A 16,765-nucleotide genomic window follows, 5' to 3' on the forward strand; every position below is an offset into this window, starting at 1 on the left:
CCTTCCTCCTCCCAAGTGCTGTGCTTTCTCCTTTTTAAGTTGTGCATCCAAGACTAACAGCCAGTACAGATGCAGCCTCTGGCTGCAAGTTAACCCCTTCCAGACTGGGTTGGGGTCTAGATAGCCTGTCAGAAGGATCCTTGCTTCATTTCTTGCAGACGTTGGAAGTTATGTAGTGAGGCAGGCAGGGGATTGCTGGAGGAGAAAAGGTGGCCTCGTGTTTAAGACAGTCCTGTGCTGCTCTGGAGAACTGGATTCTATCCCTGACTCTGCCACAGAGTTCCTAGGTGAGTCACTTAAACCAAATTTTTCACGGGTGGTCATGAACTGTGTGCGTCTCAATTTCCGGATGTCCAACTTGGAACCCTGGGGTCTGATTTACCAAAGTGCTGAGTTCTCACAGCTGCAGTTGAAGTCAATGGGAGCTGCGCTTTGAACATAGAAAGCTATATAATGCTAAGGATTCTGAAAAGTCAGGTACTATAGGCCTCAAATTTGGCACACAATAGTAGTGCATACTTTTGACTTTAATCTGTCAGTGCCTCATTTTCTCATACGTAAAGCAAGGATACCACGACTCCCTCATCTCACAGGGGTGTTACAAAGGTGAATTAGATATTGCGGTGATGAGTGTTATAGAAAAGCCCATGCTGAAATTAATTCTTTCTTCAGTGCAAGGTTTGACTAGTGAACAGGAAACACAGCCTAGGGCCACACATGAAACAATGAGGATAAAACAAAATAGTGAATAGCTTCTCATTAAATTAGCACAGTCCATTCTGTGAACTGAGGGAGGAAGGAGTCCTGTGGAAAACACAATATGAGCTGATGTGATTAAAGATTGTGTCATCATAATGTACATGCACCAGGGGACTGTGCAGCCTTAATTCTGGCATTTCCTAACTTTTAGGTGCTTGATTTTGCAACCTTGATCATGTTCTTTTAACTTAGTGTTACTTTGTATAATAATGTTTATGTTCCCCTTGCATTTTTCTAAATGTTTAATTTATTTCCACCCAACTCTCACCATTTCCAAAGCTCACTTGTTTCAATCACACATTCAAAACATTCATATTGATAATAAAACCACCATTTATCCCTTCCCTAGTATAACTAACCCTGACCTACTGTCTCTCTCTTCATCCATCCACCAGATACACTGAAGCTGTAGGCCTTTAATCTGACTTCCTCCCTGCACTTCTCTCATCACAATCACCTTCTGCCCTGTTTGCCAAGGTTCAATGAGGGGTCAAAATACTGCACAAAATCCTATTTGCTTCCCTAACAAGGATTTGACACCTTGACTCCCCTTTCTCCCTCGCCTTCTTTCCACCTCACCCATTCCACTGTTACCTCTTCTCAGATCATACAGAAGCCAGGAGCCAAGGATAAGAGGTCATATGCAGGGATGTAGGAAAGTGCCACTCTTCTCATCAGTGTCTCTTCTGTCATACCTGGATTAAATTTGAGTCAGCAGCTTTTTCATCTAGATGCTTATCTATTGCAGGAACTCTGGCATCTGGGAATTGCTGTTATTTGTGCCTGCTGAAAAGGAGATGTAAACTGGGTGTCATCAGTATATTGGTGGCACTGGAGCCCGTGGCATCTCCTAACCTCTTCAAGAAGCCTCATATATATATTGAAAAAGAGAGGAGCCAGGATTGAGCCCCGCAGGATTCCCCATGATAGGGTTCTTGGTGTAGAGGAGTGGTGGCCCACCACAATTTTCTGGGTTCCATCTGAGAGGAATAACTGAAGCTAGTTTAGTGCTTCCTCTCCAGTCCTGCCAGGTGGCATACGCCATCAGCAGCACATTATGACTGATGTATGAAATTTCAGAGTGCTGGACAGAACAAAAAGAAAAGGAGTACTTGTGGAACCTTAGAGACTAACCAATTTATTTGAGCATAAGCTTTCGTGAGCTACAGCTCACTTCATCCTCACGAAAACTTATGCTCAAATAAATTGGTTAGTCTCTAAGGTGCCACAAATACTCCTTTTCTTTTTGCAAATACAGACGAACACGGCTGTTACTCTGAAACCGGACAGAACAAAATGGGTGCCATTTAAGGTTTTCACAACACACACCATCTTCCTAGAATGGTTAGACTGTGCCAAAACTGTGATTAGAATTATATTAGCTACAACTGCATTTAAACTATTGTTGGTACCAGGGATTTTAGCGTGGTTCCCCTGATTAATATGTAACCCTTTTGCCAGGTGGAGCCGGAAGTAACCAGGTCCAGGTTCAATATCTAGGGGTTCCTTTTCAACAATACAACATAGAACCAGCTCAAACCCCCACCCAGTGACCTGGGACAATTACACACTATCCCTGGGCACCTCTGAGAGGCAATACTTCTCCACTCGCAAGCACGGAGTCCGAGTGTAGAACAGTAACTTTTAATGAAAGGAGAGAAGCAGGGCTGGCTCTAGGATTTTTGCCGCCCCAAGCAAAAAAATTTTTGGCGGCCCCCGCTTTTCTTTCTGCCCCAACTCCACCCTTTCCCAACCTTTTCCCCAAATCCCCAGCCCCGCCTCCTCCCCCAGGCATGCCGCCACTCGACTTCTCCCTCCCAGGCTTGACGCACGAAACAGCTGTTTTGTGTGCAACAAGCCTGGGAGGGAGCGGGGAGAAGCAGAGCGGCGGCGGTGCGCTCAGGGGAACAGGCGGAGCGGAGGCGAGCTCGGGCACATTTCTAGGGGCTGCATGGTCGGTGCCAGAATGCTGCTCCTAGAAATGTGCCACCCCAAGCACCGGCTTGTTTTGATGGTGCCTAGAGCCGGCCCTGGAGAGAAGTCACCTGACATTAATTAGGGTAAATGCCACAAGCAGGATTCATAAACCTAAAACTATGAGCAGGACACCCACCCCAAAGAGTGTGGGGAAGTGTCTTCTGCCTCCTGGTCTTGAGTTCTACAACCAAAAGTTACGTTACTGTGTCCTCCTCTGCTCCCTCACCATATCCCACTCACAATGGTTGTCCTTGGTCAGTGAGGACCCAGGGTTCAGAGGTGCATCTGTGTGAGTTCACATCCCACCCAGAGAAGAAGGCACCTGGCTTGCTCCACCATCTGAGCACACGCTCTGCCTGGCTGCCTCACCAGCCACTGTTCCTCGCTGGCTGGCCACCCTGCCAGCCAACGGCTCGCCACTTTCACCGGCTGCTCCTGCCAGCCAACAGCTCGCCACTTGCGCCAGCCACTCCCACGGCTGCCCATCAGTCACCTTCTGCTGCCACCTGCTTCTCCACTGTGACCTCTGTAGGTCAGTCTCTTAGTGATTTTCTTAGCTCTCAGCAGGCTGGACAGAAACACTGCTGCCACCACTAGTTATTTCAGCTCTTATTGAGTACTTAAAATAACAAAAGGCTCCTAATGAAGCCTCTTTAGCTCTATTTTTGAATAGTGGGTAGAAACAGGTAAAACCAGACCAGGGACCCTTAGGGAGAGTCCACACCTCCTTGCTGGGACATCTGTCCCCACCCCTCTTACTTTCACAGGGGTCTGGCTTTCGAGGCCCTGGCTTAACAAGGTCCTCTCAGCTGAGGGTGACCCCCTCATTTGGGACAGGCTAAGCACAGTTCTGTTCCCCTTTATTCATACAATAAAGACAACAACATTGATAACAACATTTCACTACCCCTGCATTCAGTAGTAAAGTGATTAGTAACCCAACACCAGCCAAATTTGATCACTTTGAGCAACACCACTCTATCTGCTGGATATTTTGGCAGAATAGGTGCTTTCATGTAAATACAGTTTGCGCCTGAAGTGTCTCCTGCTCCCAGCTAGCTGTCAGGGGAGAACTCATTCAGACCCTACTTACAAGTAGGGACAAGGATTTTTTTTCTGAGAGCCATGCTTTCCAAACCATCATATAGACCACATATTAGTTTACAGCACAGCCTTGTAATAGGGTTCTAACAAAGCTTTCAGCCAAAATTACTTGCTAGACTATGGTGTTAGTGAGCACAGTTCCGATGGTGATGGCTATTGCTTATCTGTCTCATCACAGTGCCTAGGAGCCCTGCCATAAATCAGGACTTCTCTGTGCTAGGTGCTGTACAAACACAGAACAAAAGGATTGTAAGATGTTTGGGGGCAGAGACAATCGAAGTATAAGGAAACAGACAACAGATGACTACAGATAAACAGAGAATTACAAGGAAACAATGAGACAATATTGGCCAGCATGATAGCAGTGGTATCAGTGCACCAGTAGCCCAACTGTTGTCAATTTTTTTTTGTAGGGATCAGAGCAAAGGTGAGTTTTGAGCAACATTTTGAAGGGGGATAATGAGTTAGTTTCATGGATATTTATGGCGAGCTCCTCCCACACATGCGCGCAGCATGGGAGAAAGCACAAAGGTTCTTGTTTGAAAATTAACAAGTAGACAACAGAGGCTGGTATTGAGCCAATTGGAGCAAATGAGAGATGATAGGCAGAGTGGGGATAAGCCATGAAAGGGCAGCTTATGTTTGATGAGCTGGAGAAGGGGAAGACAATGGAAGCATACAAGGCAGGGCAAAGTGATGGCTAAGAACATGATCTTTGTAGCGGCATTGTGAATGGACATGAATGGGGCACAACTGCATTTGTCAAGGCCAAAGAGAAGGATTTTACCACACTAGAGACTCAAGATGATCAGAGCTTGGATGAGTGTTTTAGCTGAGTGGATGGATAAGGAAGGCTATATCTTAGAGGTGTTATGCAGAAAGAATCAACAAGATTTAGACCTAGCCTGGAGGTGAGGATCCAGAGAGATGTCCAAGTTGAAGATGATGCTCAGGATATGGGCCTGATTTACAGGCAAGATGGTGGTGTTGTTTACAGTGATAGAGAAAGGAGATGTGGAGGAGGTCAGGGGATGGACTGGGCTGCAGAGATTGCTGGGCCCTGGTGACAGACCCCATGGTATAGAACAGTCCAACACCTAGGCACTGGCAGGAGGCAGCTCCCAGCCTGTGGGGCCCCAGTTAATGGAAAGCACAGAACTACCGCCACGCATGAAGCCACCTGGGCTGGGACTGCTGATCCCCCTCACACAGGGGGCAGTGGGTTCCTTTTCACTGAACAGAATCAGAGTTTCCTCACCTTGGCCCCTAAAACTCCAGCCTGGCCCTGCCTCACACCTTGCCGCGCCTCCCCACCACCACCACCACTGCCAGTCCTCAGCCTCGCTTCCTGTATTCCACATCCCCAATCCCTCCCAGCCTGTACCACTCGCCCAGCCACCCGCACTCCACACCCCCAGCTCCCCTGTATCCTCCCACTAGTCCACACACACACACTCTGCTCCCTCAGTGTGCACCCCTCACCCACAGCCCAGCCCACACCCCCACATTCCACACCTCCAGCCTGCACCCCCCACCTGGCACCCTCTGTAACCCCTGCACCTTTCTGAATGCACTCTTCACTATCAGACTTGCAGTATTCGCAGTGGTAGCACCTTCAAAGCCTGGACATAGTTGAAGTGGCAGCCAGGGCTGACGTGGAGCTGGGTGGGTTGCTGCACTTGTGGCCAAAGCCCCTGCAGCACTCACAGTGCCACTAGGAGTAGCTCTGAGTTGCTGAGTCATGGCCATGGCAGTGAACTTACCTGTGATGGGGGTGGGGAGTAGGAGCGCTTCCCTAGCACCCCAGGTGGGGGCTGATTCCTGCTCCTTGGAGCCCTGGCTGGTAGCTGCCCTCTCCTCCAGGCAGTTCCACCAGCATCATCCCTTGCCACCGCCACTGCCACCCTGGGCAACTGCCTAGTCTGCCTTTAGCTAGAGCAGCCTCTGCTCATCTCTCTGCCCCTTTCCCAAACTATGGTTCTATTTTAGAACTTCATCCTGCACTTTTTGTAGATTCACAGATTCCAAGGCCAGAAGGGACCATTTTGATCATCTAGCCTGTCCTTCTCTACAGCACAGGCCACGGAACTTCTCCAAAATAATTCCTAGAGCAGATCTATTAGAAAGACAGCTACTCTTGATTTAAAACTTGTCAATGATGGAGAATCCACCATGCCCTTCATACATTATCCCATTGGTTAGTGCCTGCTTTCTCTGTGGGTAAAGGCTGCAGGATCTGACCCAGAGAAAGTGATCTGCTTGATTGGGCCGTTTAGGTAGAGCCTCTTAAAGGGCTTTGGGAAGATGCATTGCCCCTGGAGGAGTACTGAGAAGCATTCTACTGGAGTGGGCATGCTCCTGAAAGAAACATGCCATCTAATAGGCTACAGCTTACTTTCCCATATGTTCCTACACAGCTGGGCAGCTCTACTGGCTGGTGCATTGTGCATGGAGCTGTGGCCATGCCTCCCTCCCACCCTCAGTGGGGCACCGTGCACGCAAGAGAATAAAAGGAAGCAGAACCTGTATTCCCATGAGCTCAGGGACTTGAATTCTGCACGGTCCATACAAAAGGAGAGAGAGACATTGTGACTTGACCCTCTCCCTGCCCTCTGCACATTACAGAAAAGCAAGAGCCCTACAAAAACATGAGATGTAAAGGCCAGATTCTGCCTGGCACTGTTGCAGCTGCAGAGCCAGAGGAAGGGAAAGTGCTAGGGGTCTTCACCACTTTGTGCAGCCCGCACAGGTACCAAGCCAAACTGCAGACCCTATGCTCCCCAGAGCCCAGGAACTGCTCCCCCACCTACCTTCCCTGCAGGAGCACAGTGCCCCAAAGGGGCTGGGAGGCAGTGGAGTTCCCCTGCCCCCACATCAGCAGGCAGCAGAGCTGACTGGCTGCAAGATGGGTAATAGGACGCAACCCACAAAAGGGTGCAGTCGTGGCACAGTTGAGCTCCAAGTGCTATTTTACCATTCTGTTAAATAAAAACTGTGGGCTAGATTCTGGCCCCCACCATGCACCACCAGTGTGGTAAAGAGAGGTTAAAGGGGCTTTCAAGCCAGTTTAATCAGCTTCTGGGGATTCCCTCAGTGTAACTGCTGAAGTTTTGGCCCAGCTAACTCCACATCAACACTCTCACAGGCACCAACATGGAGGCACGTTAGGGGAAGGACTGGTGGAAAAGGAAGGTGGCTGGACTGCATTCTTGATCCAGTATCTCCAGCTGTTGGAACAACTCCTTGGAGGTTGGGGCAGCCAGGCACAAGTAACAACAGTCTTGAGGCTGCTCTAAATTGTGCTGGCGTCGGAACTGCCCTGAGAATCATAAAGCTCCACAGCCTCACTCAGGTCCTGGAGCCAAGGGTCTGTTTAATTCTGAAAATAAAAGTCTTGTGACAACCAGCCATCCAGCTACGTGTCATTCCTGACAGCTCCAGTTCTCAGCAAATGCCCTTCATCTTTTGGCTGACTGCACATTTCATACTTCTCGGTATCAAGTCCCAAACACAGAAGGAGGCCAACACAATCAATATATCGAACAAAGCCACTGCTAAGAGGCAGAGGAGGTCTATGTTTTAGCACTGCCTGCTCAGTTGCAGTATGTCTCAGCAACTAATAGGGCACCACAATAGTTTAGATGCATTGTACTAAAATAAAAAGTGCCTAAGACATTGGATGACCTAAGATTGCCCAAGACATTTCACTTAGATCCTGTTAACAATATCTACTCCAGACTTCGTTTCAACTACTTTGTCTTCCGATCCATCACAAAACTAGAGCTGAAAAGCAAATGCTGCAACTGAACCACAAGCTTGGCTGTGGGCATCTAGGCAAATCTGTAGGCTGTCGGCAAACTCCAGTCTATTCAGTGGAAAGTACAAGACACATTGACAACATCTGTTTTTATTTGATAAAATCCTTACAAATATCAAACCACTGTATCGACTCCACTATTTATTTTCAATGCAGGAAAAACAGCTAAAACTTTTTATATTTCTAATATGAATACACACAGCAGTAGCCTCATTATTCCTGTCCTCAGGCAAATCAGTTCTTTAGCACCCTTTACACAATGTGTAAATTTCATTCATGACATCCTGCAGCTACTCACACGACAGGGAAACAGACCAGATGCAACATCAGGTCAAAAAAGAAAGGGAAAAAACACACGTGCCAGCAATTATACTCTACACACATACTTGTCATTTGAACAAGACCACACTCACTTTTTTTATATCTACCTGGGTCCTCCTGCCTATCCTGGTTAGCGGGGACTGAAAAAAAAGTGCCTGCAGGTTTTACATTTGGCCATTCTTGTCCACAGCTCCTGTTGCTGCATTGCCTCTATTGCTTCTCCCATGGACAGTTTTCTTTTTCTCACTGCTCAAAATACTGTATTGCAATGAGAGGATCTGCAGTAACAGAAGCAACTTAAGCTCCCCCTGAGAAGAAGCACTCTACTGGAGTGGAGGAGAGGACAATAAGACTTACTTTATCTATCTATCTATCATCTAAACCAAACTAAACAATCTATTTACTTATAGAGGAATGTGAGGGACTCGGGAATCTCTGCAAGGTTGGCCTTGCTCGTATGGTATCCCCTCAATTTTTCCCTCCTGGAGGATGGGTCACCGTACCAATGGAGAAGGCAAGAGGTGCAGCCTACAAAACCTACAGTCCTAGGCATCCTGGAGAAAGAAATACTCAGTTGCATGGAAAGGTGGCTTTCCCTCCATGTGGCTGCTCTCATACTTCCTCCCACTCCTGCACGAGTTGTGTGGCCACTGGCTGATTCTCCCTTGGCTTCACGGTTACAGCCCCGGAGAGAGTCAGGGGGAGTTACTACCACTTCATGTGGCATTAAATCCTGATTGGATTTTTGAGCAGAAATCCACAGGCTCAACAGGGAAGTTGCTGTAGAGAGTGGCTGGTCCTTTGCTCCACTCCCATCAACATCCAGCTCTGTTCTCAAAACAAGGCATGGCACCAGCTCCGCAGAAGACCAGTGGAGAAATGCTGAAGGAAAAAGATTGAGACGAAAGAGCTACTGAGATTTCAGTTCCCTTTGCTTGCAGAAGCAGAAGGGAAAGTTTGGGTCATAATTTTCATATTTTAAGGGCTACAGCTAGTTCATTAAAAGCAAAAGAAGAAAATTGGCCAACTCCATGAGTGCTCCAGGGCCACAACACCCATGGAAAATAATTAGTGGATGCACTGCACCCACCAGCAGCCAGCTCCCTCCCTTCCCCGCAGTGCCTCCCATCTGCTGGTGTTCCACTGATCAACTCCTCACCCTTCCTCCCAGTGCCTCCCGCCTGCCGCAGTCAGCTCTTCCACAGCATGCAGGAGGTGCTGGAGGAGCGGGGAAGAGCGGGGATGGGGCACAGTCAATGGAGGGGTGGAACTGAGTGGGAAGAGGTGGAGCGGGGGCGGGAAGAGGCAGGACAGGGCTTGGGGGAAGGGGTGAGGTGTGGGTGGGGCGGGAGCAGGGTCTGGGGCAGAGAGGGGGCTTGAGCACCCCTGGGCCCCGCAGGAAGTCGACGCCTGTGAATACATTTGTATACTTTATGGGTTAAATGTCATTAGTGGATACTATGTTTTTTGGTAAATCTATCATGGCGTCCCAACTTAAACAGGATCCCTTTGCTTATGATCAGTAATGGAATCCTACCAGCTTTAAAATACTAAGTTCTCCTTGAAAATTAAAGGAAGAAGCCAGTCTAGTCCCTAAAGAAAGATTTATGGTGTTAAAAAAATAGGCTTAGCCCTTTAGGGGGCTATGTATCCTCAACTGCAACTGACATGAAAGGGAGTTGCGGGTGTCCAGTACCTTGCAGGAGTTGCTCAGCGCTTTGCAGGATCAGACTCAATATAAATGATTGTATTCACATACACAGACTGAAACGAAGTTGTTCAGAAAGCTCTGCTGCAAACACTAACACCACAATGCACACGCACCAGTTGGGGCAAAACCCATTCAAACCAGTTAAAATCAGCCCAAGTGCTACAAGTCAGGACATCTTTGTCTTGCTGAAATGACTGCATTGAAACTGAATAATAAAATAATACCTATTCGTTAGGCACAAAGCATATTATTATTAAAAAACTAATTCAGCCTAAGTGGTCTCAGCAGTGGCTGATTCTTGCTTTACTCCTTAATTCCTTCTGACTTCCCGTCCCTTTAAAGGCTGTGGTGGCCGGTAGTTTCTCAGCATGCAGCAGGCTGCCTCTCCCTCAGCAGTACACAGAAGGCTGCGGAATTTGGCTAGCTGCAGATGAAAAGAGGTATATAGAGTTCAGCAGAGAATTGTCATGCTAAGGCTAAATGAAGAATTCTAAGTAATAAACATGAACATACTTGTCACCTTTATTTCACCAAGAAGTATGGGGATCGTATTTTCTACAGCACACCTGGAATGGCCAATTGGCCATTTCAGCCCTTATTCCTGTTAGCTTTTATTTTTCATTTACATTTTGTGAGTGATGTTTCAGACATTGTCTGGGTATAGCACGGTATTCACACTTGATCTTTCCTAACCTGAAGCCTCAAAAGAATTCTCTTTTAAGATTTCTGCACTCTATTTTGCAGTCCAAAGGCCAGCATAATTCCGACTAATTTTTTCGTCCCATACGGATTGCCTGGGAGCCAACATGAGCAAGCAAACAAAATCTGATTGTATGCCGTCATGGTGCAGAAATATCACCATCAGTGAAGAGTGATGGATGCTGTGCTACAAAACACTTCTCTACTTACCATTTTTACATCATCTACCTGGCACACAATACAAAGCAAATAATAATTACTAGAGATGAGCCCAAACTGAAATATCTGATCCAAACTTTCTCTCTCACACACACTGACAATTAGGAAATGTTTAAATCTTTATCCAAACTTCACAATTTGGATTTATCTCAACAATAAGGCAAACTGGAATGCCCAGCACAAATAATTATGAACTGTGAGGGCATTTAGATCTGGATTTGATTCCAGATCTGAACCTTGCTAATCTGACCTATTGTGAAAAGTTATTAGTTTTATACACTAGCTTGCTTCAGACTGATTTCCTTTATTTAGTTAACATTAGTAGGGCAGCACAAAAGTCATGATTCTGATAGTGGATATATTGTACGTTATGGCAGGGTCACTGTCCGGGGGGAGGGGGGAAACAAACTTCCTTCAGAAAACAAGCATCAAAAATAAAGTGGTTATTAAGATAGTTATCTGGGAGAGGCAGCAGAGGGTAGAAAATAGCTGATGACCAGATTCTCTCACTTCCTCACACTGAGTAGAACCTTACTCCTCAGGTACTCCCATTGATTTCAGTAGGTCACTGTCTTTTGCTTTGGGCTGTGCCACAGAAGTACAGTTTAGCCCTAAGAGAGTAGAGAATCAAGCCCACAGTCAGAGCCCAGAAGGCTTTAGGACTGGCCAGGAGAGTCCCATTCTTAGGGTATTTCTACACTTCAGAGACTATACCAGCAAAGCCATGTTTTCAAAGCTATGTTGGCATAATCTCTTAGCGTAGACACAGCCTACACAAAACGAAGAGATTTTTCCATTGCTATAGGAACCCCACCTCCTCAAATGATGGGAGCAAGGTTGACTGAAATATTCTTCTGTCAACACAGATATGTCTACACTGTGGGGTAGGAGGGCATAGCTAAGGTTTTATTTCCATACCCATGACTGCCATAGCTATGTCCATCTAACATTTTAGTGTGGACCAGGCCTTATTGTCCCCTCTTAGGGTCCTGAGCTCCACGCTCCCAAGTAGGAAAGAGAGAGAGGCATGCTAGGCTGCTTCTCCATAGTTACAGTCTGGATTCTAAGCATAGAGATCCAGCTGCAGGTGCACCCTTACCACAGAGCTCCCTAGAATCAGGCTGCCTGTCTGTGAGCCTAGAAATATGGCTAGAACAGCAGCACTGGGAGGGGATATATAGAGTAAGGGTCACTCTACCCACAGCTTTAGGCACAGACTGGGCACAGACCATACTCTGGGGGGTGGGGGAAGCTCCAGATACAGGGGAGAATCAAAGGGGGTTACATCAGGGAAACTCAAAGTGGGGTTAGGGGCAGAAGGTGATCTTGGGAGGGGAAAGGAAGAGAAGTGGAGGAATTCAAGAGGGAAGCTAGCCCAGGAGGTGGAGGTGGGGATGGAAAGCTAGGGAAAACTTGAACTGAAGTAGATGGAAATGATGGATGGCAAGGGAGGGAAAAGTATGTAAATGGGGTGGTGATACTTATGTATTACTTATGCAAATCAGTAAAATTTGCATAATACATCCAGATTTCCAAACTCAGCCTTATGATGTATGTCAGTGTCTCAGTCGACAGAATAAAAACAGAAACTACTGACTCATACTTCTTTAATCACGGTTTCATTGGCAGGACACCTCAAAACCCAAAATTAAGAACATGCACCACTATGTAAATTAAAGTATTTAAGTAACTAATAACATGGCACGCTCAATTAAGAAAATGTATTTGAGAATAAATTAATTTTCATTAAGCAATTAATTAACAAAAAGTAAAAAATAAAACAACTCTCCCTTTGAAGTTACTATTCAAAAAATTAAGGCATTTTTTCCATAATGATGTTTCTGGTAAATCACTGGAAGCTTGAAACTGACATTTGTTTCTTTATTTTTAAAATATTTCCCAAGTGGAAAAGAATAAAATCAATAGAGGAAGAAATTGTATTTTAAGCTTCTAAGAAAAAAATATAAAAATGAAGAGTTAACAAGCAAATTGCAAAGTAGTACCAGTCAAGGCATGAACTATGATTTCCTTTATGTTTGTACAGCACATGGCACGGTGGGCGCAACTGGAAACAAATAATATGTAATAACAAACCATTTTTTGTATTTAATTATAGAGCATATAAAATATCACACACTGAACAGGATAGATCGAATTTGAAATAATACATAGTAAGAAATGAAGTAATGTGTTGCATCAGATACTGATACTTCATTCCCTAAAAATGGTATACACGTTCCCTGTTCCATGCAACATTGCACTTTTAAAGTATCTTAACTAGAGACTATGCCCAATCAAATTTGGATTTGGGAAGTTCAGGGCTGGATGTAAACTTTGGACAGCAGTAATAATCATCATATAGCACCTTTTCATCTTAAAGAGCTTTACCAAGCCCAGTAAGCATTATACCTATTTTACAGATGGGGAAGGTGAAACACTGAGTGGGTAAGTGACTTGTTCAAGGCCAGCTGCTCCCAGAGCTCAACGTCTCTTGATTCCCTCACTGGTGTCCTATCCACTGAAACACCTGGTTTGCATTTTGATCAAAGATTCAGGCCAGTTCTTATTTCTTCTGAACTGGTTCTTTCATTCTTAGTAAAATGCTACTCAAAGAAAATGCTACACATAAAAAGAAGGCTACTCTTCATGTGACCTTTAAACTTCCTAGCTCTTCTTTTGAGTATTTGAACTTTCTTGAGAGATAATGCTTCTAGGTTGAGATCCTGGCCCACTGAAGTCAATGGGAGTTTTCTTTCTGATTTCAGCGGGGCCATGATTTCACCTCTAGAATCCGCCAGCAAAGAGATACCAGTCAAACCACACCATTTAAAACTTAGCAGCTACTGGGCCATGCCACATTCTACCAATCTTAATCACACTGAGTAGCATCACTCAGTGGGACAATCTTATTCCTCTTAATTATAGTCCTGCTAGGGGATTAGTCTGAGCTACAGGATGGCTCAGCAAAGCTGTTCATTGGCAAAGTTGGAAGTGGCATTATCTGGCAAAGAACAATTAATGTTACTGAGTGAGTTATCTATAACACAGAACAGGTAAATACTGAGGTGTGATAAGCCACAAGTTTGTAATGTGCCAACTGGAGTAATGATGCCCACCAACAGCAGCACTGGTTACCAATTCCTAATAGTAGAAACCCATATTCCCTTTAGCATCTTCATTGCATAAGAATATTAACCTCAGTAACCACTGGATGTCACTGTTGGTCTACAAATATACAGCTGGAAGGTCAATTTTACAGCTGCAAGTAACCTGAGAAATATAAAGGGCAGTTCCAAGTGGTGTGCTCATCCCTCTCCTACATTCATTTAGCCTGACTGTTAGGAACTAGTTATTAGTAGTAACCACAGTACTCAGATCAACCAAATTTCATACCCTTGGTATCTAGGAAAGGCTCTGTATTTATTTGGCCATTTGCTAAACTGGAATTCTATAATGAATGAGTTAAATACAAATAAATAAATGGATAGTGGCGTTTTGGAGACAGTAAAGTATACAAAATTAAACTCAAGTGGTTCTTATCATCACCAGAACCCTCAAATGAAATTAACTATCAGTTTCTTTCTTGCATTTTTCCCAATTTGTAGCTCCCAAACAATTTTTTTAAATTTCAAAACATTTTAATAATAATACTTGATCATTCTGATGCCTAAAGGACATCAACAAAAATTCATGTTAATTTCAAATTTATCTAGAAACTCAAGACAAAAATGTAAAGCACAAAATTTGGTAGGGTAAGAAATGTCATAATTAAATATCTAAAGCTATAAATAAAATAGTCTTGTGAGTATCACTTTAAACCATAATTCAGTTTAAAAAACATTATATTTGAAGGGTTGGGGGGATCAAAGTGTACCTGCTCAGAGGAAACACTTATAGGCTCTCTGAGAATTATCCAGATGACACTTTCAAGAAGAGGTGGAACAGTAAGAGAGCCAAGATAAGTCCAGTAGTCCAGAGAGTGAGGAAGCAAACAGGAAGGGTCAAAGTTTGTGAACAGTGCTTGTTTACCCTGGAAAAAGAAGCATGCACATTCTAACCCAGAACCACCACATTTAGCAACCACTTATTATGCAGTCTAGTTAATTTCTTTATGGTGTCATAACATTTTGTTTATTTAAAAGTGACAAGCAGGATCTCCCCCACTAGTCATGCCAAAGGAGAATTATGGAGAGAAAAACTGTAAGAGATTGTTCCATTGGTGGGGGCCAGGTTTGCATGGCTCTGGAGGATCACAGAGGTACATCTACACAGCTCATGGCAATGAGCCTCCCAACCGAGCTCCACAGACTTGGGCTTGCGCTACTGTGCTAAAAATAGCTCTGTAGATGTTGCATCTTAGGCTCTGAAACCTAGGGAGGGGAGTGGGCCAGAGCTACCCATGTGGAGGTCCTGTGCCTCTACAGCAGATCTGCCCCTAGTGTTCCTTCTGGTGACAGCAGGGTTCCACTGAAGCCATGCTACCAGGCACCCCTGTTAACTATGAATAGCCTAGTGATGGGGGTCTGATGCAAAAGTAATACAACATCGGGATATATTATCCTTTGCTTGGAATGTCTGTAGAGCTGATGGGATGGCAATCTGTGTCTTCTGCAGTCTGACACTAGCCCATTCATGCCTCTCTGGTCCACCCATCCATGCCCTCCCTCCTCATGTGGATTTTTGGATTAAGAGAGAGGCTTCTGCAGGGTTTGATGTCACAGAGATAACTGCCCCCCTCCCGGTCACAAATGAAGGGCCAATTAATGCATGCAAGGCCACTCCATGTGCTGATCAAAGGGGACACGATTCTCTTCTCCCCCCATAAAACAAGGGAGGAAATATGTCTCGACTCTCCATATTCTTAAAAAAAAATCCCACAAAAATAAAATGTGCAATTATCCTCCATCAGTGATCTTGATGATAATGTTATTTGTCAGGGATTAAATTGTTACAGCTAATTAATGATCTTCTCCCCTCCCCCCGCATTGTACAACAAAATAATTACAATGTGCTGGTTTGCGTCTGACTTTATCCAGCAAAAGTGCCCCTAAACTGCCCCAAATCAGAGCTAATCCTTGTTTACCGGCTGTAAATACCTAAGGAATGTGAATGTGAAGCATGGAAGAAAAAGAACAGCAGCAAGAAGTACTGGAGAATTTTAGGAGAATTACTTTACCTTGGCTCTAATGGTATCCAAACGGTCAGTAATTTTCTTCAGCTGAGAATTACATTCACCAATCTATAAAGGCAAATAGTCAAAGATCAAACTCTCGAGGGAAGAATATGCATTCACTTTCCACTTATTAATGTTTAATTTTAAAGTTTTTCACACAGGGCCTGATCCTTCACCCAGTGAAGTTAATGGTAAAACTGATAAACATCAATGGATGCAGTATCAGGCCATTATTAATTAAAACAACCTGGAACAAATGCTGATTATTCAGAAAGAGGGATGTCATTCACTTTGCTGAGGCTATTTTTTCATTAGCTGTATCAGTCTGGGGAGTTGATTTTATTTTTAGTTCACTTTTTGTGGCAGTAGAATAAAAGCTATTTTTCTTAACAGTGTTTTAAGAGGAACTGTAAGAACCTCAGGCTGTATACATGATGTGAATAAATTAGTCTACACCCTTTTTAAGCTTAAGTTTTTTAAAGCACACTGGAAAATTCACGAACATGACTCTTCTGTGTGACTCATGCAAAATCAGGTTTCTCAGCAATGTTCATTGGGTCAGGAGGGTGTACACTGGGAAGGTGACAACACGTATAAAGGAGTGGCTCATGAAAAGAGTACTTTGTAATTAGTTGGCAAGAATGGGATAGGTTCAACATGAACAAGCAGCACAAAACATGTCAAGAATCCCTGATGACACTGATCTCTGCAGCATGACAGCTGTAATATAGTCACAGAGGTGAAATTTACCAGTCAGCACAGGGACAGAAGGCTCCAGATGAAGCAGAACCATTGCAGTTACACAGTATGGGAGGAAAGTGGGGAGAAGGTAGCTTTGTAGCAGCCCTCCATATCACTGATATCAAGCAAAGCTTGGTTTGCATTTGCTTTGCAAAGACAGGGTGTGTGCCTGTTGTGTAGCCAGGAGTCCTGCAATTTTGTGGATGCAAAGGCCACAAAATCCTGTTGACAGCAAGGGTCTTAA

At 44.8% G+C, this 16,765-nt stretch overlaps 1 protein-coding gene across 1 annotated transcript in view; it reads right to left on the reverse strand.

Annotated features, from left to right (window-relative positions):
- Nucleotides 1-7,731: 7,731 nt before the first annotated feature.
- LOC140906549 (carbonic anhydrase 13-like) overlaps nt 7,732-16,765 on the reverse strand; it is a 41,048-nt gene continuing 32,014 nt past the window's right edge. The window contains 3 exon segments of the mRNA XM_073330660.1: nt 7,732-10,113; nt 14,482-14,637; nt 15,784-15,846. Coding sequence (XP_073186761.1) covers nt 10,000-10,113; nt 14,482-14,637; nt 15,784-15,846 — 333 coding nt within the window. The 3' untranslated portion in view covers nt 7,732-9,999.

The sequence above is a fragment of the Lepidochelys kempii genome, chromosome 2 (genome assembly GCF_965140265.1).
Source record: "Lepidochelys kempii isolate rLepKem1 chromosome 2, rLepKem1.hap2, whole genome shotgun sequence".
Taxonomy (NCBI): domain Eukaryota; kingdom Metazoa; phylum Chordata; order Testudines; family Cheloniidae; genus Lepidochelys; species Lepidochelys kempii.